This window comes from Penicillium arizonense, assembly GCF_001773325.1.
Source record: "Penicillium arizonense strain CBS 141311 chromosome Unknown PENARI_contig003, whole genome shotgun sequence".
Lineage (NCBI taxonomy): Eukaryota > Fungi > Ascomycota > Eurotiomycetes > Eurotiales > Aspergillaceae > Penicillium > Penicillium arizonense.
In genome coordinates this window covers 338844-361008 of record NW_019173280.1, presented here as the reverse complement: position 1 = coordinate 361008, position 22165 = coordinate 338844, and the positions used below count along the sequence as shown (strand labels likewise).

Below are 22165 nucleotides of genomic sequence, written 5' to 3'. Positions count from 1 at the left end.
CGACACCTCTGACATGGCGCTGTCCCCGAGTGGATGCATTTCACTTTCGATCTCCTAATATTAATGAGCTTCTGGAACTAAGTGGGCGGTAAATTGGATCTTACCGGCATGATGCACATGAGATACTTGAGCGCATACCGATACTCCAGTCAAATCTCGCATTAACAAGCGCGTTTTGTCGCTCGGAACTCGTCGGGAATGATGTCGGGACTGGGTTTGCTGAGTCATCATTTCCGTCAATTCCGAGGTCCCGTGCCAGGAGGCTCTTTTCCAACAATAAATCCTTCTCTGCGTTTACATATGGCCTACATTGTGTTATGATGTTCACCGTAGGCAGCAGAGATGTCTGTAAGAAGCCCGGGCCCTGACGCGTTTATTTTCATCAAGTTTGACAGGTTTCCTGTGACGACATTCATATAATCAATGTTATCCTAGTTCACTTGAATATATTCATGCAACGAAACACACTTTTGGTCATGACGAAAAACGTTACACAAAAACAAAGATTTAATTTCCATTCCCTTACCTTTCGTCGCCACCGCAAAAGATATGAGAACTGGTTGGGTTCGATACAAGGCTCGGGTTTGAGACTCGGATTCGAGTCCAGTTGTCGGCTTTGATACTCGCTGGGTCTCGAAATTTCATTTCCCACAAGGGATTCTTTCTTTTAAATACCACTCAAGGTAGCAATTTATTTTGAATAGTTCAAGCCAGGGGTTGTCCTGATCCGTTCAATTGCTACTTTTTGGGTCGTCTTGCTCTATTTAAGCCACAATGCCTTCTTTTGCGACCCACTCTATCGGCACAGAAGCCATGGAAAAGCGGAAGTTCTTGAACAGCATCCAGGAAAGAAGAACCGAAGCTGGAAAACTTGTTGCTGGTGTAGCTGCTGTATGCAACAGTGAGAACTTCAAGGCGCCGGTAAGAGGAATGACTCGATCTTATAAACTGGTTCTGACACGCAAAAGGCATCCAATAAGCCAAACGCCAAATGCTGGGACTGTAAGGACTTGGGCCTCTAGAATCATTTTCTGGTTGCATTCAATGGCTAATGAAACATCTAGCTCATCTCAGCAAAGAGAGCCTGTCCCGGCCGCTATGCATTCTCAAACAGGCCGCTGGTTACATCAACAATCCCGACATGGTCTCGCTCGGAGGTGGACTCCCATCCAGCGAGTGCTTCCCATTCTATGACTGGAGTTTCCGTGTGCCCATGCCACACGACTTCCCCAGCAAGGATTTAGCCTCGGCAGATTGTCCCACGACTCAGACCGTCAGCATCGGGAAGCATGACGTGAAAGCTGGAATCTCCGAGTATGATCTTTCCATTGCCCTCAACTATGGCCAGGCCACAGGTTCTCCTCAGATGATGCGGTTCATCACCGAGCACACGGAGCTGGTGTACAACCCGCCCTATGCCGATTGGAAGGTCTGCCCGACAGTCGGAAGCACCGGTGCTCTTGAGCAGACTATTCGTATGCTTTGTGATCGCGAGAGGGGTGACACTATTCTTACCGAAGAGTATAGCTTTTCCACGGCGCTGGAAACCTTCCTCCCTCAAGGGATTAAGCCGGTTGGTGTTCAAATGGATGATGAAGGACTCCTTCCGGACAGCATGGATGAAATTCTCAGTTCGTGGGATGAGAAGTCACGTGGATGTCGTAAACCGCATGTTTTATACACCATTCCCTCGGGACAGAACCCAACCGGCGCGACTCAGAGTCTCCAGCGACGTCGTTCCATCTATGCCGTCTGCCAGAAACACGATATCTTCATCATCGAGGACGAGCCATACTACTTCATTCAAATGCCTCCATACCAAGGCAAGAAGATTGATAGTCCTGAAGTCTCCGAGGATGTCGAAACTTTCCTTGCCGGGCTTGTGCCGTCGTACTTGAGTCTCGATGTTGATGGCAGAGTGCTGCGCATGGATTCCTTCTCGAAGGTCCTCGTGCCGGGCTCGAGATTGGGATGGGTTACTGCGAGTGCGCAAATAATTGAGCGTTTCATTCGGCATGCCGAGGTTGCCAACCAGGGACCTAGTGGAGTTTCACAGATCATGCTTTGGAAATTGCTCGACGAGACTTGGGGCCATGAAGGTTATCTGAAGTGGCTGATTTCATTGAAGAACAGCTATACTAAGAAGAGAGACATGCTTCTTGCTGCTTGCGACAAGTACTTGCCAAAATCTGTTGTCAGTTGGAGTCCGCCTACAACAGGCATGTTCGTAAGTTTTCCCTCGCGCTGGCAGACTTTGGCCCCTACTTCCCTCGATGGTCATGCTCAATGTATTTACAACTGCTGACATATACCCATAGCTCTGGCTGAAGTTAGATCCGTTGCAGCACCCGGATTATCCCGGCCGCTCAATTGAAGACATCGAAGGAGGAATCTTTGATCAAGCCATCAAGAACAACGTCCTCTGTGCTCGTGGCACCTGGTTCCGAGCTGAACCAAGCACGCCGGCACGAGGTATGTTCTTCCGTGCGACATATGCAAGTGCAACCGAGGAGGCTATGGGTATTGCTATCCAGCGATTTGGCGAGGCGATTCGCCAGTCTTACCACATTGACCAATGAATTTCAGAAGAGTATTTGGATTAAATGATCTGTCACATACCTCACGTTTTAATGAATGAAAGAATATAGAAGTATCGAGGTATCGAGTTCCGCATTCTATACCGAAACCCTAATTCGTCCACTTTGGGATAACGGTTCCAAGGTCGAATTGAACATTAGGTCATCATCAGGGTCCACCATTGTTCAGACAGCCCCATAGAGACTCCAGTCGAGTTTAAATATCTCCGCGGAGACCAGATCGACGGGATCCTCAGACCCGCTGGGCTGACTTTGCCCCCAAGTGCCTATCGCAGCCAGCCCAGGGTCCAATGAGAGGGCGCGCGTTTATCAACTGCCAGGTTCCTGACGGAGTGGAGTGTTCCACCCCCGGAGTCATGTAATAATATTATTGCATTAGCAATGCTATATGTTATGGTGTTCCGCGGAGTTACAATAGAGTTGATTTATCTGTCTTTTGCCTCTATTCTTGGCTCGGGAATTCTATGCATCCCGACTACCATAGGTTCTCCGGGTACACACCTTATCTCTACCACAATTGCAGCACAGGCTGCCGCGGCACTTTGAGGAATGAATTCTGGAGCAATCGGTACATCTGCCGGTGAGTGATCATTGGATCATTGGATCATCACAGCCTTGATTCACAATGTCTTATCGAATCAGCGACCCGGGATATACTCGGATCAGGGTGGTCGTTGCCTTTTACTAACCATTTTCTATTGACAGCGCCTAGCCACAATATTCTGCCGATCTGCTATGCGACAGATAATGGCGTTGATTGTTGTTATTGCATGTCATCTGAGAACCATGCCTCCGCGACCTGAGCATCACTGACGATTATATAGTTCCTCGTATCTACTTTCGTTTTCACGTCGATTTCTATCAATTATCACAGCGGTCTTCTTTCTTCTTAATCAACAATCAAGAAGCTGTATCAAGATACTCGAGCCACTTTTAACTTATATATCGGCCCTTGAGCCCCAGACCCCGTCGCTTAATTAAATTTCCTCAACTATACATCGAATTCCTCAACATGGCAATGAGTTTTATCAAGACTCTTTTTGCCTCACCGGAGGTCAACCCAAGCACCCGAAAGGCCAAATCGATTCCTATATTGAACCCCTTCGACCAATATGGACGAGTATTCTTCTTCTCATGGGTTGGCTTCATGGTCGCATTCCTGTCATGGTATGCATTCCCGCCACTGGTAAGTCAATGGTGCAAGAATGATAAATCTTCGTGATCATAATTCTAACATAATGTTTTAGTTGACAGTCACTATCAAAAAAGACCTGCACATGACGCAAGCAGAAGTCGCCAACTCCAACATTATTGCACTCCTCGCCACGTAAGTCACCGAAAAATTATACCACAGGAAGGATCCTTGCTGACTGAATCAAGGCTCCTCGTGCGGCTTGTGGCAGGACCACTTTGTGACCGCTATGGTCCACGCCTGGTCTTTGTAGGACTTCTCCTCTGTGGAGCAATCCCTACTGCCATGGCTGGTCTTGTCACCAACGCAAACGGGTTGATTGCTCTAAGATTCTTCGTTGGAATCCTAGGAGGAACTTTTGTTCCATGCCAGGTCTGGTGTACAGGTTTCTTCGACAAGAAGATTGTTGGTACAGCCAACTCCCTGGCCGGAGGATGGGGTAATGCAGGTGGAGGAATCACATAGTAAGTTCTTATTTCAGTCACCATCCAATCATATTCATACTAACAGCAATATTTCAGCTTCGTGATGCCAGCCATATATGACTCCCTCATGCAATCCCGCGGTCTTCCCTCCCACAAAGCGTGGCGCGTCGCCTACATTGTTCCGTTCATTATCATCTGCGTCGTCGCCATGTGCATGCTCTTCCTCTGCGAAGACACGCCCACAGGAAAATGGTCTGAAAGACACCTCTGGGCAAAGGAGTCGAGCGGCACTGCGACGCCCTTGGATGGGAACATCGTCGACCTTAACACAGGCACATTCTCCAGTGGAATGACCACACCCTACAACCCAGCAACAATAGATATCGAGAAGAAGGGCGCCCAGACACCACAGGTTATGGACAAGGACAGTTCCGCAGTAGGACAGATGGACAACATCTTCAAACAAGAAACTGTCGTCGCCCCATCTCGCAAGGAAGCTCTCAACGTGGCTTTGAGTCTGTCCACAATGGCCGTTGCTATTCCCTATGCCTGCTCGTTTGGATCTGAGCTCGCCATCAACTCAATCCTGGGATCTTACTATGAGAAGAACTTCCCACACATGGGTCAGACTGAAACTGGTCAATGGGCTGCCATGTTCGGGCTGCTGAATGTAGTCTGCCGTCCTATGGGTGGTCTCTTTGGTGACTTGGTTTACCGGGCTACTGATAATGTCTGGTCGAAGAAACTTTTATTGACATTTTTGGGACTCGCTATGGGCGCATTCCAGCTTGCGATCGGATTATCCAATCCGACGAAGGAGTCTGCCATGTTCGGTCTTATCGCTGGAATGGCTTTCTTCCTTGAGGCCTGCAATGGTGCTAACTTCGCCGTTGTGCCTCATGTTCATCCATTTGCTAATGGTAAGTCTTTGCGTTCCACTCTTTCAAATCATGTTCGCATACTGACATTTCATTAATAGGCATCGTCTCTGGAATTGTTGGTGCCTTTGGTAACCTTGGAGGAATTATCTTTGCCATTGTTTTTAGATATAATGGAGCTCACTATGAGCGATCGATGTGGATCATCGGTGTCATATCCTTGGGGGCAAACTTGGCTGTCTCTTGGATCCGCCCTGTTCCCAAAAGTCAGATGTCTTAATGCGAATAACTAAGTTTTTTTTAATAACGAATCGATGTCAAACTCCACTTCATACATGTCATGCAGTTATATCTAGTTTTCGAGCTACCCTCTGTTTCCATGTAGCTACTATGAGTCTTAAGTCTTAAACAAATCGCTAATAGACTCATCGTGAGCACTAGAAGCTGAATAATTCACTCCGTCTTTTTACAAACGGATAGATCAGTAGTTCTGCGAGGAACGATCCCACAGTTATCCCAATTGATCCTTCCACTATATCAAACCCCGGATCCACTGTATAGATCCGGGATGAATCCACCGCATACTCTGTGTAGGCAGTATGGTTGATTGTACTGGATACATTTGTCCGGGTCTCGTCAGCAGATTTGCCACTTAGAAGAGGCCCCGAGGCCGCCAGCCATGATGGCACTAGTACAAAAGATTCCCGGCAAGATAGATGTTGCCGCATGGCCATGCCATAGACGGCTATAAAGATTGCCTATCACGCCAATCGTGAAGGCGCCGACGGTGTTGGCAACTTGAGAGCTGAAGCTGGTGGGCTATGTCACAAATAGGTGACAACGTAGCCAGCTTCTGCGATGATCGACATGACCGGAGCCTGTTTCCACCGGCCCTGGCTGATCACTAACAAGCATAATATGAATACTGCCACGAATGAAAACAGCGGCGCATATTCGTTGCTCCATTCTGCCTCTTGTTGTAGTTGTTTTAAAATGGTATTCTGCAAAGGTGGGGGTGTGAAAAGACTTATGGCCTATAACTGCCATTTTTGTGCTACTTCATAAAGCGCAGTATTCACATTACTATCTCAGTAATAGGGTCTATATAATTAGCGTTGAGAGTCCATCAGTAAAATCAATCAGTTGGCACGGGTTTGTTATCACCTTCACGATAGATATTAGAGTAATGTATAAATCTCGAGGCGGCTGGTCTACTAAAACCTCGCCGGTCGGTTGCACACATAGGAGCTAGCCGGTGAAGATGCTGGGGGTATGGGGCTCTGGCAGCGGTCTCCACTACATCGGGTTAGTGCACCCCGAGTGCGGGTTAACGCTGCGGCGAGAACGCGGGGTGCGAGGTGGGATGATTTAATATTCTTTCTTCGGGGACTTGTATCTGTATTTTATATGTATCACTTCTTTTAAATTGTTGACGCAGGCTATCACAAAAATGGGACCTGTCCGTCGTATCGCCCAGATTGTTCACCTGAAGCCCTCTGCTGTGGCGGCATACAAGGAATGCCACGCCAACGTTTGGCCTGAAGTCCTTCAACAGATCAAGGACTGCAATATCAAAGACTGTACGTTTTACACTCAAAACTGGGACTTGGATCTAGGCTAACATGATCTCTTGGTATCAACTAGACTCAATCTTCTTTGACAACGATCGCACTCTATTCGCTACATTCAAATATGTCGGTACAGACTTTGAAGGCGATATGGAGCTCATGCGGGCAAACCCAAAGATCAGGGAGTGGTGGGCTATGACCGACGGAATGCAGGTATGTCTCAAAATTAACAATGAAGGGAAACGGGTGAAAACGCTAACATAAACGGTGATACCAGGACAGCCCCATTCCCGGCGCAGTGAGCAGTGCAGATGGACCCGGCTGGTGGAAGGTATTGGACGAGGTGTTTTACACGGAATAAAAGGCTCTGTCATAATGATGATTTTCAAAAGACTGTACATATTCTCAGGTTCACAACTTCAGGGAGAAATCTTTCGTTTGAAAAACCGGTCGACCTTTCTTTGCTTGGCGTCGTGGGCAGCACTTCCAATGCCACCTCGAGTGCGAGAGACATTGGCGAGATGGTCCTTGTTGTCGATATCTAGGATGGTTATTGACCAGCCGTGCAAGAGGGTGTGTGGCTGACGGGAATCGGCTACCCGGTTTTGTCGTAAGAGAACCGTTGTAACACCGGTGTTTGACCATGCAGGCTTTGCGACAACCGCGAGATCAAATTGCTTTTCGGGGGCTGTATGAACATCGGCTGGGTTGACAAGCTCCATGAGGCAAGTCCATAGTCTTCTGAGGAGGATACCGTGGGCAATGATTACCACATTGTCGACCGAGTGTGGATCATCGAGGATCAATGGAAGAAGATGTTCATTGAGGAAATTGTTGGCTCGTTGTATCATAGACCTATCGGACTCAATGCCACTCTCTTCTATTGAACCAGAAGGAATCCACTTTTTGCCTTCCATTTTCCCGTAGTGTCTTTCTCGCAAACTGTCAGTTAATATGGGCGATATGCGTGGTTGATTTGGCAGGGGTGTCTGAAAGCGACAAATGCCTTCTGCTGTGATTCGCGCGCGACTTAAATCTGAAGCAAATATCGTATTGACTCTACTTTGGCTGGAGGCAAAATGCCGACCAAGAGATTCAATTTGCAGCATGCCGTGGTTGGTGAGGGCTGAGTCAGTGTTGCCGGCGCTGTCCCGAAAAGTCAGTGCATGCAAGAATCTGGAATTGCGCGTAAACCTACCAGACCTTCGCCACATTGTCCACGGTCTCACCATGACGGATGAGAAATAGGCGCATGGCGATGTCAAGTGCAGTTCAGAGAACCTGGCGAGATGGGAAATCGCGAAGACGATGCATACAAAGAAACGCGCTAGCCGTTTTAGGGAGTCAACCTACACGTTTCTTTGATCGCTATAAAATATTAGTGGCCAAACATCATACGGTCATACAAAGCCATAAGCACATGAATCATGAAATTAGAAACAAGAAGAGACTTGGATCTGCCAGGTACTTATATGGGGCCGGAGGCCTAAGCCCCAGGCCATGATAAAATAGAGGCAAACAGGCAAGTAAGGCCCCATCTACTCCCTTCAAAGGTTTAAAAAATACTTGATTTTTATCCATCTTCTGGAAAGGCTGAAAGATCAAAAAGCCGACCGAGCATGTCAACACGACATTGGGCCCCTATATGCACATTTGTAGCTATATACACATGCCCCTTCATGAATGTCCAACAACCTTCTTGGGCTCATACAGGTCATCAATGCTCTTCAAATCCTCGGGGGTAAGCTCGAGGGAAATAGCACGAACTGCTTCATCAACTCTCTCTTTCTTACTCAATCCCAAGATTGGAGCCGTGATAAAGGGCTTGGACAATGACCAGGCGATTGCCACAGTCGCCATGGATACACCCTTCTCTTTGGCGATCTTTTCGATCTGCTCGTTGACGTTTTTGTCTGCCTCTGTCATGGGCTGTCCGAGGAAACCCTGCCCTTGACCCTCCCCGCGGGAAGTGGTCGAGAACTCATGCCAGGGCCGGGCAAGGAAGCCCATCGCGATGGGACTCCAGGGGATACCACCCATCCCAAACTTGGCACAGGCAGGGTACATTTCGCGTTCCTCCTCGCGGTAGATAGCGTTGTGAAGGTTCTGCATCGAGATGAACTCGGTCCAGCCATGGAGGCGAGCGGTATACTGGTACTCAAGGAGCTGATGAGCCCACATCGATGAAGCACCAATGTAGCGCACTTTGCCGGACTTCACAACATCATGAAGTGCCTCCATTGTTTCCTTGACGGGAGTGTTTGGGTCGAAGCGGTGGATCTGGAGCAAGTCGACGTAAGGCAGGTCGAGCCTCTTCAGACTGGCATCGATGCTTTCAAAGATGTGTTTTCGGCTCAAACCATACTGGTTGACGTAGCCGGAGTTGTCCTTCTGTTCATCTGTCATTGCCATGGGCTGCTCGTCGCCACGACCGACGGGCGCCCACAGCTTGGTTGCGATGACGATGTTTTCGCGGCGCCAGTTGTATTCCTTGATCGCCTTGCCCAGGATCTCTTCGGAAATACCGTTGGAGTAAGCGTTTGCGGTGTCGAAGAAGTTCAGGCCAGACTCATAGCAATGATTCAAAACTGGCAGGGCATCTTTTTCCGGTATGGACCAGTTGAAACGGCCCTCGGGGTTGCCGTAACTCATGCATCCCACACCAATGGGGGCAATGCGGAGACCGCTGCTGCCAAGTTGCACGTACTTCATGTTGGGTTGATTGATTAAAGGAGAGAGTAAAGAGAGGCGTGGATTATTTGCAAGTCAGTAAAATCTGGAGCACTGGGAGCACTGGGAAAGGTTTTGTATCTTCAGCAGCTAACGGAGTTAATGAAAAAGCTTTCCTATCGGAGATAGCAGTAAACTTCTCTGCCTTATGGGACATGAGAGGCTACAAATTGAGCGACGGACATAACGGAAATGAAGTCATCACATCGGCCGATGGGGATTGCTGGACTCACCAACGTGGGTCTTCGGCCGAACACAATCTTGGATCACATAATACTTTTTATGTCCGCATAGTCTGATGGATACTAGGAGACAATGGCATTGGAACCCGATGGCGTTGCTCGAAGCCTCGACTGCGCTGGATTCGAGCAGGTAAATTGGAACCTAACCATACAGTCGGATATCATCGTCCAGAATATGCTAGCAGTCACATCAACCAATGGCGGCACGGGCAATGTGGGTGTTTATAGCCATAAGCACGGCAATATCGCAAGTCAATCTCGGGCTTCCACCATTCAGACTCACACTAAACTTTCTCTCGTGGACTTTTGGGGCGGCGGATTTCAGTAGGGGGTTGGTATTTCACGGCCCTTGGATCTTGCACCACAGCTTTTACATCTGGTCGCCTCGGCCAAAGCGAGACTCGGGTTCATCGTCAGCGATGTCATCGATATTGGAGACGCACCGGATGCCTTCGCCAGATTCAACAACTGTGATACTGCGAAGGTTGTGCTGGACTTCGAGCATTAACTGAATGTAAGTAGTAGCACCAAGCTTGAAGGACGATTACTTTAGCATTGGACATTTGAAAGGTCACTGGAAAATGGCCAACGAATTGGCCTAGAAGAGGGGTTGGAAGTCGATTTTTTAATTAAGTAAAAATCTCTCAGGAAAGTGTACATGGCTTTTTAAATATTTTCAGGATGAACGGTCAACCAAGACCATTCATTTCGTTCATCTGTTGCACCCACGATTCGATGTCAAAATTTGATACCGTAATATCGTCAAACATAGCCGCATTGTCAACTCCACTGGTCGCAAATTCTGGCATGATGCCAGGTGCTGGGAATAAATAATGGCTAGGCTCATTATCGATCTGTGTCTCTCCGGAAGATATACTGTCCAGTATTTGTGAGGGTTGTTGAACAGTAGTTCTGGGCATGTTATGCTGAAACTGTGTCATGGGTTGTATTCTTGAGTGGCAGAGCTTCAGAATTAGCAACCCCGACTTTGCTAAAGAAACCCTGTCCTGCGCCAGTTCGAGGCGATGTATGGCCTTCTCTATTGTACGTTGAATTCGATGTGATAGGCCAGGATCCGAGGGTGGGTATTCGAGTATAGTGACGGAGAGGAAAATAGCGGCGTCGACAGTATAGACGGAGAGTGCGTAGATGCTGTAATACCGTGTGGCCATGAGATCAAAAAGACATTCTTGCGCATCCAATGTGGCTAAGGCTGCTTCAATAGCAGCGTTGCGACTAGCCACGCGTATCTTCGAATGCGGTCTGTGGAGGGCCATTAAAAATGAGTGGGCGGCAGTTGCTATTTGCTGGCGCTGTTTGGGAATATGGACGTGGGTTAGATCCCAGGATCTGTCCGGGTTCACCGGCCTATGTACAGGCGGCAAGCCGCTCAGCAAAGAGAGGATACGGTGATGAAGGGTCTCGACCAAGGTGTAGTTCTCGGGGTGGCGTTTGTGGACGCCTAGTGACATTGCTTCATGGATCTGTTGACAGACGGCGTACTGAAAGAGATGGGGTGTGAAAGATGAGGGCGGTTCATGCGGAAATAGAGCCATTGGTACTGTTGTTGATGGGTCTGCCGGTATATCGCGGTCCAGTGGTGGCACGATCGTACAATCACTGCTATTGATAGTTCGCGGCCAGCCCAAAGCGAACGCCATGTGGCTGTCTCTGTTAGCATATGTTACAAATAAAAGCCGTAGCATAGTTCGGAGAGCCCAACCTATCCCAACAGTATAATTTGATCCATAGCCTACGTTTGTACTCGTCGTACCACAGTTGACTGAGTGTATCTTCCAATGGAGATTGTGGTTTTTGAAAGATCTTGGATTGTTTGTGAAGTCCCAAATCTTGAGCCATCCTGTTGAATAACGGGTTAGAAAATTCTTCTATGACTGCCCAACAAATCTTACCTGATTGCAGCACCAAGTACGTGCCAAGCTTCTCTTCCTCGACTGGAATTCTTGAGCCATAATGCCCTCATCAAGTTACTCTGCACAGTAGTTAATGTAGACCCATCTGTTTCCATAACGCGAAGAGCCGCCACCCCTCTCTCCGAAAAGTTACCGGATAAACGGTCACGCGCAGCGAAGCTGTCAACTCCTAAAGACTGGAGGCAAGGCATGTCTAATGGGGCGAACTGCAAAGCAACAGCAAGGATCTGAAATATCAGTGCTGGGAAGTGGAGAAGATCGGGTGGCAATCCTCCGGGTTGTCCATTTGCCATAAGATGGTTGCTAAGAGCATACCAGGAAGTGTAAAGCTTCTCAAAGTATTGCTTTTCGAGTACTGCGAAATACCAGTTGGCCTCCGAGAAGAAAATCTCAATGAGCTCTCTTGTGACTGCCTGCTGAGGTAGTTTTGCGCAAAGATCTGAGAAGAGTCGCAGTGTCGGTGGATGTAGAGGCATGATGTTTGTGGAATTCAAAGCCTGGAGCTCCTTATCGTCCCCCATAACCTGTCTCATCTATATCAGTCATAGTCATGAACAGCGACTAGGAAGAGGATTCGAGACTGACTTCATACAACTCTGACAGGGTGTTTTCCCCGCCAGGTCGAGCATATCCGATTTGATTTTGAAATGGTCGCTCCATAAACGGTGTTGAAGTCTGGCCATTATCCGCTGTGGACAGTGAACTTTGCGGTGATGGTAGCTCCGCTCTGACGGTCGATCCTTCATCAGAGCTTCATTTAGGAGAGTTCGTTAATCGAAAAACTTCATACGCTGATACGGAGACTGCATAATGCGATTACAGATGACTGTAACCAGTCCTTACCTTTCTAAATGATCATATGTACATTTCTCTGTAACATCTCTTCCGGTACACATGTTGCACGGCCTCAAACGGTCGCACTATTGACAAGTTAGCGACCAATAACGTACCCCGACAGATATCTAATTGCCGGGTACCTTTTGTTTCCTACGGCGACATTCTGTGCAGGCCGTTACAGGACGCTTGCGACTGGCGGCCGAGAGATGCATGGTCAATGCCTATACTAAGTCGGTGTAAGGTCAAAAGAGAGAAGCTTGGGAGATGAAGAACAACGCCGAGAAGAACAACGCCGAGACGCGAATTGGCGGCCAGTGTATTAGTCATCTTTGATGGCCTGAACCTTGGGGAAGGTTTGTTCAACTTGGCAGGGTCTACCGATTTATGCTGTATTTTCTATCGCACGGAAATCTGACCTGACATGTTGAAACAAAGTGAGTGGACAACTTTAGTGTAACATACCTAGGCTCTCACTGTAACGCCGCCCAGCGTTCCTTCACGAATATTGCGCCGTACTTGCAACGCCACCCGCAAGTGACGCCAAGCCGATTCGTGAAGTCTTCAACGGGCAACTGAAAAGTGGAGAAAACGAACGCAAGGAAGCTCATAGGAGTTAAGCCGGGGTTTAGCCGAGAATGTCTAGACCATCTGGCGAACTTTGAACTGAGTATGTATTAGTAGCAGTTTCCATGCAAAAAGTAAAAGTTTATGTGAAGTGTTTGTCTAAAAGAAGGGAACATTTGGATTTGACTCCTTCGTTGTTTATCAGATAGTTATCATTCGGGTTTCCAGGTGGGGTAGCTCCAACACGGAACAAATTCATCAAAAACGATCAGTTAGGCTCTTGTAGAAATATTAAGAGATAGAGTACATAGAGGACCAAGAACAAGTTTGCCCTTGTCCACATATATCTTGTGGTCTTGTCTATGGTTTCTGTTCTCCCTTGCATTTGTAAACAAACTTAACAATGAACAACATACAACACACGGAAGCCGAGAGGAAAAAGATCCTCTGTGGAGAAGGAACTCCTACGGATTCCGTCTGAGTGAAACATCTTCAAGCCCATTGATAGTATCTGAACAACACTGCTCAGCCAGCTGATCCAGATATGACGGTTCAAATCGACCATTCCTCTTCCAAGGTATTTGTATACCCTCGTCAGAGCAGAGAGTGAGAATGACGTTTGTGAATTCAGAACCATAGGCACCGTCAAATATCGTATTATAGTCGATTTTTTTTAGATCAAACAGGTCAAGTGAGCACCTCGATAACAAGGGCATTCCACGGGAAGTAGAATGGCCTAATCCTTCCACTGTTGACAGGAAGATGTCGGCCGAGACTATATCTCGAAAAGAACTTTGCGCCGCTGCAACGAGCGCAAAGGATTCTTCTGCAAATAAAATGACGCTCAAACGCCATAGGAGATACATGGCAGCGCTGAATTGTTTTCTGGTTTTTCGAGGTCGGCAGATGACAGTTTAGAATTATTCGTTTGGTCGTACTGATTTTTTAAGAGAAAACGAAAACTCGAAAAGGGAATTCTAGAATGATCAACAGCCATAAGTACAATTATTTCTCTAGCAGTTCAAGGTATTAAACAGCCAAAAAAGCGCCAAGAAGTCACGTCGGCCGATGAGGACCCATATAAAGCAGCAAACCAATAGCAAGTATGCAGGAAGCTATTATATGGGATTTCCTTGATACGTCGGCCGAAACTATCGCATAGCAGAGTTCACAGAATATTTTCACTTTGGTCGCCAAGGGCCCTTCCTATGAGACTATTATGGCAAGGCCGAAACATTTGCTGCGTAATCTGCAACGTGAAAACCATACCTTAGAAACGACTCGGATACCTTATTTCTCAGGGATTATCCTTAGTTTTCAAATTAATTCGGAGCATTAATCAAACCCAGGGGAGGCGTTTGTTGACGCTGAAAACACACCAGAGGCAGCAGCACTTTTGAAGTTATCACTAGTCCTCACCAGATACAAATGTTGGCTACTCATTTTCACTCCGGTGCTTTTGCATCTGCAGTTAGTGCGTGCCGATCTCTGCCTTCCTTGATTTGCCGTTTGGCTCTTTACATGGTGCCTAGCAGGGTCCTTGCTCCGGGTGTATATTAGAGCTCTCGGGTCCATGAAATGTACAGAAGGCCGATCCTTGCATCAAGTCAATCTACATCTGTTAAGGTTCGAGAACCCCCATTCGAAGCTGCTAGTCGTATTTCAAAGAATAGCCCACATTGTCAGTCAACTACAGAAGGTCTACCGATGCTCGTACATGGATCCCGCATCGGCCGACGGGTATGAGGATCTTCTGCTGTAACCTTGGGGTTTTAAGTCTGGAGCTATTGCGGACCTGCATTCTCAACGCGTCATGGTTTAGCATGGCCTCACTTGGCTTGTTCTGAGGAGGGGTTCCTGGTGAATAACTTCCTCTCCGCGTTTTCTTGGCAAATATTCCCAAAGTTATATAGTTCACCACCTGGCCTCTTGAAATGGATATAACCAGCCTCTCGACTTCAAGCTAGAAGTGACGAGACATTCAGCATTCTCAATCCTATATTGACTTTCCACTTCATTCCATCTACTATGCTACGCAGAGTCTTACTCTTAGGCTCTTTGCTTGCCTCGAGTAACGCAGTGAGTCTAAAGCATCATGGCGCCTCTGAGCAGGGAAGCAGTCAATTGAGCGAGACAGTCTCTGTAGGCTGCCACCAAGCGGTAGGCACTTTTTGAGCATTTTTTAAATCTCTAACATTCTAACATTGTCATAAAGTGCACCCAACTGTCTGCCACCTTTGGCTCTGCTTTCCATTATCCCGACAACGATCAAAATTTCACCATTTGGGATGCTAAGCAGCAAGAGGTTCACCCGGCTTGTCGCGTTGAGCCCTCCGACGCAAATGAAGTTGCCCGTGTGCTAGATATTCTAGTTCATCATTGGTGTAACTTTGCCGTCAAAGGTGGTGGCCATTCAAGACATCGGGATGACTCGAATTCTGTGGCCGGTGTCACGATAGACCTTGACCGAATAAACAACGTTGAGGTCTCGACAGACGGCACCAAAGCGCGTGTTGGAGGCGGCGCAACTACCGCGAAAGTGTACCGAGATCTAGATTCTCACGGTCTTTCTTTTGTCGGTGGAAGGGTTGGCACTGTCGGCGTCGGCGGGTTTACCCTGGGTGGAGGGACATCGCCCTTCTCCAACAAGTACGGCTTGTCTCTCGATAATGTTTTCGAATATGAGGTATGTTCTTAGGTTTTACAATCTTCTCTGTTAACCAATCACTGACCTGACTTCAGGTTGTCCTTGCCAACGGTACTATCACGACCGTCTCTGATTATGATCATCCTGATCTCTACTTTGCTCTCCGAGGAGGAGGTAACAATTTCGGTATTGTCACTGCCTTCACCGTTCGCACATTCTCTCAAGGTCCAGTTTTCACTGCTGCGACAAGCTATCACAACAATCAAAGCGAACAAGTCCTCGACCAGGTGTACGACCTTTGGACTGGTGATGAGCTTTCGAGCGATGTTGAGACGGCCTACGACTTTTATTATGCCTACAGCCCTCAAAATGATGACTTCACATTGATGGGCAACCAGCGCTACGCGAAACCGATTATGAACCCGCCAGTTTTCAGCAACATTAATGAAATCACTCCATTGACAAGATCCCCAAGGATTGCCACCATGGGCAATATGACCGGTAGCCCCGAGCCCATGGGTGTCACAAGGTGAGTGATCCTATGTAGTGGTCTTTATCTGGGCTCCTTATTGACTTGGTCCTAGAAATTTGTTTGCTACGCTCAGTGTGCGGCCATCTCGTCCCTTTCTCACTCAGGCTCTCAAGATTTTCAGTGAGGAGGTAAAGAAAATCAAGTCTGTTAAAGGCCTGACTCCAAACTTCATTTGCTATCCCATTCAGAAAAACGCCATTACGGCCATGAAGCAGAGAGGTGGTAATGCTCTGGGTATTGACACAGATGGGCCCCTTTTCCGTAAGTTATAACTGCCAGTCTCATGGCTACTGCGAAATACTGATTTAATTTCAGTTATCCTAATTTCTACGGCTTGGACCAATGCCAGCGGTGATGCCGCTGTCAACAGCATGACAGAAAACACTGTTCAAAGGGTCAAATCAGCTGCTGAGAAGCTGGGAGTTGCAAACCGATACCGCTACATCAACTATGCCTCAGCAGCACAGACTGATGAGGTTTTCCCTGGCTACGGTGGAGAGAATATGCAGAGACTGAAGCAAATTCAAATGGCAGTAGACCCTAAGGGTGTCTTTACCTCAAAAGGTCTGTGGAGAGGTTTTAGGAAACTGCTCTAGCTGAATGTGTACATACCTGTGGACAAGACAGAGAAAGCGAGGTCCTCGGGGCTTTTTTTGTGTCACTTCACTACATTGAGGAGAACACGGTCCTGATTTCATATTACAGTGTTAACGAAGACGATTACTGTATTGGACCCAAAGCACTGACTTTTTATTAAACTACAAATGAGCGCAATACTTATAAACAGCTGGGCTACTTCGGTACTAGCCTCGTCCGCGCTGTACTCAGTATTATCTTTGATACGCTCTGTAGAATTCGAGCCTACATCAGGGCCTACACTGGAATACATTTTTTTGCTTCTTTTTTTTTTGACCTCTTTTTCGCCCATTTGCGAGTGGCTAAAGTGATAGAAGGAAATTATCTGTGTATCTGTGAGACATTTAAGAGGCAATTGTATTATTGCGATAAAACAGTTAACGGAAGGCCGAGATTTACTACTAGTGAAAGTAGGAAAGTGCCGACTTTAAGTGCTTCTCGATTCTCCAATCAAATATTCTTTGTTATTAAACTTCACTTGGAATTGCCCAGTCAGATAAAAGAGTGGAATTTCTTTGTAAGAAATATCGATGAACCTGATCGAAGTTGCTGAATAATGGATGAAAGTCTGAAACTGGAACTTCTTCTCGTCATGATGTTAGACTGGAGGATTTGACAGTGTAGGAGGCGTCGTCTCCGAAATTTTCAATGCGTTTGATACTCTGTTCCATCACGAGGATCCTGATACCAATGAAGGCAATCAGTGCTATGGAAACCCATCCCAGCACCGTCGCCCTGACTCCCGCATGTCCTGCGATTGCACCATGTGGGTCTCTGCCATTGTCGCCGTAGAACTACTATTTGTATGTTGCCATAATATGGAAATTAGACGAAAGGCAAAGTCAGCACCCGCTGTAAATATTAAGGCAACCACGATATAACCATGTCCCAAGAATATTAGAATATGGATATGTTAGCCAGAGTGGGACTTACATCAGTCCATCGAATACAGTTCTTTCCTTGAACTCATTCGCAATCATGATCAGATTGAAAGGTTGGGTATAATTTCCACGCTTGTTTTGTCGATGACAGAGGTCTTTTCGGTCTTAATCAAATTTGCCAACGCGTTTATGTTGTTGGAGCAAATGCGTCCTGGATGGCTCTGCGTTACGCAGATCCTATGTATCCCGCTCGCACTTCAAGCATCGTCCCATTTCCAGTTTGCGACACGTTGTGGATGGGATGTGCAATAGCTGAGCTCACTTGTCTGGGGGATGAAGTTATCGGAGTCGCTTTTGCTGTATATACTAGCGACAGCAGATATGCATTTCTAAGACTGTTGGAAGAAGAACATCCTGCGAGCAAGATGGCTTCGGGGATGAATTAGTCGAAAATGGCGGGAGATCATGAACTTCTTCTGGCTCACTCACACAGCAAGATAATTACAATTATTACCAGTATCATGTAAAGCCGGTGATAAACGAGATTGGTTTTGAATCTCTGTGTATTGCGGTGCATCGCGTCAGCACACATTGCGAACTGCATCTCTTGAACGTACTTAGAACTAAACTAAAATCGACTGCGATGCCTTTGGTTGAAAGAGCCCACACAGTTGGGGGGATGATAATATGCTAATTTGAGGAATGAATATGGCACTTCCAGGGGATCATATAGTGATCTTCAGAGGTTTAATTTGAGTAATTTGAGTGTATCTCAGATGATGGGCGAGCTGAGGAGCACAATATGCTAACCATGTCTATACTAGTGCATGCCGCTTGACTGTATTCTGCTATTGGCTGTTGTTCCAACATTTTGATTTACTATACAGGTACAATGACAATATATTGCCTAGTGGGTTTTTTTGACCTAAAATTCTAGCAGTATTGACATATGCGATAAATATGGTATATCTGCGCTACAAAGTATCAGTTTCAATATATTCCACTAAATCTCTTTTGGGCACTCTGTCTCTGTCGGGTTATTCAAATTTTCATTTTAAAAAGACATCGGCATAAGCGGGCTTGTAGTTCTTTGTCCTCAAACAGAAGCCATTAATGCAGAAAAGATTTTGCTACTACTAAGCGTATACCAATAGGGAATGGGGTAAGGCCACCCTCTTAAGACCCACAAAAAACAGGTACTTAGCAGGGGAAAAAGCTACAAGCATCAAAATCCCCACTGTCAGTCCACTCTTGATGCCACTAGTTAGTGGGCGTGGCCAAATTAGTGCCAAAGGCACAGCAACGAATGTAGCGATAAGTGTCAAACGTATCAATGCCAATTTGGCCCCCTGAGGTGTCTGATGCATTCCGTGAATGATCAAGTCGGGCAACGCGTTGCAAAATTCTGGTTTTGATTTGAACCAAAATGGGACCCCGACGATAAACAGAACAATACAAACAATAGCGATGCTGACAGCATCCTGGATGCCAGAATCAAGGTTGCAGGTCCAAAGGACGGCAATTGGTATCCCTGAAACCACCCCATTCAAAAAGGCAAAGCTGATTATGAAGCCGAAGATCGCCCGTAACCTCCCCCCTATTGAAAGGATCCCTTTGGCAGTACATTTCCCTGTTCTAGCAATGATTCGTCCCTGTAGGCTTCCTAGCAACTAGAGTACGACTGGTCTTTCAGTTCTTTCTGTCTTCGGTGTCATGTTCTTTTTGCAATGATATGAACATGAGAAATTCTCGCTTCACTCAGACTCCTTTGTTTGATACATAAGAATTTGCACAATCATGAGGTTATCCAATCATTTATAATATATATAGCTAATACTCGACATAATCAACACTACCAATTTCCTTTTTTCCAATCCATTGAAAAAAAAAAAAGGTCTTGTTCTCCCAACCGCACATGGCTCGACGTCATCGGAAGCAATTCACTGGGATATGGAACTATCATGACCCTATTAGCATATATATATATAAATGACGTGGCTAATAAGACCATCGATGCACGAATTGACACCCACCTTTGGACAAGCATTCATTGCTCAGAAGTTGTCCGGTCATCGGATATCTCAGGAGAGAACTGGCGGTCTGCAACAAGAGCACTATCGTCCTGTGCCCCATTCAAGCTCTGCCCATCCTGCTCATGAACATGACTAGCATTTTCCACGTTCGAGGCGACGTCATTCTCAACATGCGCAGCATCAGCATCAGCAGAGTCGGCGGTGTGACGTTGACTTTCAACCTGAGCATCGGCGACTTGACCCTCGGCAGGGAAAGAATGATGATCATAGTGTTCGTGTTCGTTGTCATTCTCATGTTTATGTTTCACAGGTTGCTCAGTCCGAACAGAAAGACTAGGCGAGACAGTCCCCATTCTGCTGTGCCCATTGCGAGTTGGCACCCGCGTGCGCAGTTTGGACTGCGGTCGGCTTGGGGGACCGGCATTGTCTTGCAAAGAAGGATTCTCAAGACACCATGGGCATTCGAGCTTGCCTGCGTTGGCTCGGTGCCAGCTTGCGTGTGTGTGTTGCTGATATCTCTTCATGGGGTTGGTTGGTTGTTGGGATTATAGGCGGAGAGCGATATGGGATCATCCAATTCTTCTGTTAGCGTCTCCGGAATATTAATAATGAACATGGGTACTATTGTAATGATTGTATTATTTAACAGCCCCCTGGATGATGTGAGGATAGCAAACTATTGAGACACCAGATCTCTTGTCCTTTACTGTACTGTGGTCACCAGGTACTCTGTGCTGGCAGTGCAGGGATCGTGGGTGGGGCAGTTTGTTTCATGATATGTTTAAGTTACATCCTGCGCTTCATGTCGAGTATGTCGAGTATGTCGAGTATGTCGAGTCAATTTGACTGGCATAAATCAATGGCATGTCTTTGTTGGATTGAAGCAGATACGGAGGGTTAGAGGGTTTACGAACACTACGGGTCCCATCTACAAGCAGATGCAAGGAAGCACATGAGGGAACAAGACTGATGGACATTGACGGGAGCAGTTAGAACTGAGTAAAGAAATTGCCTTGAATGAACACCGAACTAATTGCTCCCAGAAAAACCTCGTAAAAAAAAACAGTGGTATGTCCATGATCCGTCAAACTACATCACATCGAAAAAAACGCCGGCAGTAGCCAATTCCCTCTTGAATTTTGGTGGAACTTTTGAGAAAGATAAGAAGCGATCCTCTTACTGGGAGAGCTCCTTGATCTTCTGCTCGACACGGGCCTTGCGCTGGGCGTGGGTGAGCTTCTGGACCTTGTACTTCTTGGACTCGGCCTTCCACTCGGCCTTGGACTTCTTGGGGCCGGCGTTCTCGTCAGCCTTGAAGGGATCCTCGCGGATGGCCTTGTGGGCATCAGTGTAGATCTCCTCGAGGTCACCAGCGTCGATCTCGTTCTCAATGTACTTGACGAACTGGGACTTGTAGCGCTCCTCATCCTCATCGGCAAGGTTCTCCATGTACTCGGAGACGTGGCCACCGACGATGTAGTTCTTGAGGGTCTCGGCATCGAGGGTCTCCTCCTCAATGTCGTAACCGGGGAAACGGCGGTCGGAGTGAGGGATGAAGATACCACCGTCGGAAGCACCCTTCATGGCGGCGAACACACGGTTACCGGTGGAAGTGCGGACGAGACCGACATCAAGGAAGGCCTTGAAGGGGCGGCGCTCACCGTCCTCAGTCTCGACGGCCTCGGTGAGGGTGTGCTCACCAGTGGCCTCCTCAACACCCTTGAACTGCTCGTCAAGGTTGAGCTTCTTCAGGACACGGCGGGCGAGGAGAAGACCGGTGGCGTAGGCGGCGGCCCAGTTGGTCAGACCCTGGTCAATGCCGTACTTGGGGAGCTCGTGGGCGTAGGCAGCGGCGAGGACCTTGTCACCGGAGATCTCGGAGTAGACGATCTGGGTAACGATGTCGCGGTTGGTGAAGCGAACGACCATGCGGTACTTGGGCGCATTGTACTTGTTCTTGGCCTGGGTGATCAGGCGCTTGCGAGCATAGTAGTCGGTCTTACCCTCACGGCGACGGCGGTACTTAGTCTGGTAGCGACTAAAATTTATTAGTAAATCGCAGCGGATAAACTGGTGTGGAAATAACTCACCTGAAGTAGGCGTCGTTCTTGACAGTCTTGGTGAAAGGCTGTAGAAGACATCACGAGTCAGCAATTAACGCTTCAGAAATCACGCCGAAGCAGCTTGCAGGGACCCGGCTCCGAAGGGAGAGGATATAAAGATCAAGGCATTTTCAGCCAGTTTCAACTCACCATTTTGACGGTGTCGAGGGTGCTGAGGGATGGTCAAGGAAGAAGAACAAAAATTTCGTGGGGCCAATTTGTGCGGGTTTTCGCTTAGCGCGTGGCTGCATCTCCCATCAGAATTGTGGTCGGCGACGAGGGAACATCGGATTTTGTATGGCCCCAACACCACAACGGAATTAATTCACCACAAATGAAGGGAAAATCAGAAAAAATAATAATAACC

General features: G+C 47.4%; 8 protein-coding genes across 8 annotated transcripts; 4 read left to right on the top strand and 4 right to left on the bottom strand.

Annotated features, from left to right (window-relative positions):
* Positions 1-774: 774 nt before the first annotated feature.
* Positions 775-2579, top strand: PENARI_c003G10832 (aminotransferase-like domain-containing protein; the record flags this gene model as incomplete). The annotated part of the gene is made up of 4 exons (XM_022628756.1): positions 775-921; positions 969-1002; positions 1065-2227; positions 2319-2579. 4 exons carry the CDS (start codon positions 775-777, stop codon positions 2577-2579), a joined length of 1605 nt encoding a protein of 534 aa, XP_022492003.1.
* A 1030-nt stretch (positions 2580-3609) lies between these two features.
* Positions 3610-5544, top strand: PENARI_c003G09125 (MFS transporter; the record flags this gene model as incomplete). The annotated part of the gene is made up of 6 exons (XM_022628636.1): positions 3610-3783; positions 3845-3924; positions 3978-4253; positions 4311-5134; positions 5194-5358; positions 5537-5544. The coding sequence occupies 6 exons, from the start codon at positions 3610-3612 to the stop codon at positions 5542-5544; spliced, it is 1527 nt and encodes a 508-aa protein (XP_022491883.1).
* A 998-nt stretch (positions 5545-6542) lies between these two features.
* On the top strand, positions 6543-7021 carry PENARI_c003G00396 (L-rhamnose mutarotase; the record flags this gene model as incomplete). The annotated part of the gene is made up of 3 exons (XM_022628023.1): positions 6543-6672; positions 6737-6873; positions 6938-7021. The coding sequence occupies 3 exons, from the start codon at positions 6543-6545 to the stop codon at positions 7019-7021; spliced, it is 351 nt and encodes a 116-aa protein (XP_022492017.1).
* Positions 7022-7079: 58 nt separating this feature from the next.
* On the bottom strand, positions 7080-7914 carry PENARI_c003G11576 (histidine phosphatase family protein; the record flags this gene model as incomplete). Its single annotated transcript, XM_022628804.1, has 2 exons — positions 7080-7806; positions 7859-7914. The coding sequence occupies 2 exons, from the start codon at positions 7912-7914 to the stop codon at positions 7080-7082; spliced, it is 783 nt and encodes a 260-aa protein (XP_022491603.1).
* A 423-nt stretch (positions 7915-8337) lies between these two features.
* On the bottom strand, positions 8338-9372 carry PENARI_c003G01150 (aldo/keto reductase; the record flags this gene model as incomplete). The annotated part of the gene is made up of 1 exon (XM_022628080.1): positions 8338-9372. One exon carries the CDS (start codon positions 9370-9372, stop codon positions 8338-8340), a length of 1035 nt encoding a protein of 344 aa, XP_022492015.1.
* A 630-nt stretch (positions 9373-10002) lies between these two features.
* Positions 10003-12615, bottom strand: PENARI_c003G06387 (uncharacterized protein; the record flags this gene model as incomplete). Its single annotated transcript, XM_022628443.1, has 7 exons — positions 10003-10164; positions 10385-11301; positions 11390-11493; positions 11546-12090; positions 12152-12317; positions 12410-12486; positions 12544-12615. The coding sequence occupies 7 exons, from the start codon at positions 12613-12615 to the stop codon at positions 10003-10005; spliced, it is 2043 nt and encodes a 680-aa protein (XP_022491551.1).
* A 2380-nt stretch (positions 12616-14995) lies between these two features.
* Positions 14996-16742, top strand: PENARI_c003G07373 (FAD-binding oxidoreductase; the record flags this gene model as incomplete). The annotated part of the gene is made up of 5 exons (XM_022628515.1): positions 14996-15127; positions 15183-15653; positions 15710-16143; positions 16199-16407; positions 16462-16742. The coding sequence occupies 5 exons, from the start codon at positions 14996-14998 to the stop codon at positions 16740-16742; spliced, it is 1527 nt and encodes a 508-aa protein (XP_022492140.1).
* A 2968-nt stretch (positions 16743-19710) lies between these two features.
* On the bottom strand, positions 19711-20220 carry PENARI_c003G00591 (uncharacterized protein; the record flags this gene model as incomplete). Its single annotated transcript, XM_022628037.1, has 1 exon — positions 19711-20220. One exon carries the CDS (start codon positions 20218-20220, stop codon positions 19711-19713), a length of 510 nt encoding a protein of 169 aa, XP_022491855.1.
* Positions 20221-22165: the final 1945 nt, after the last annotated feature.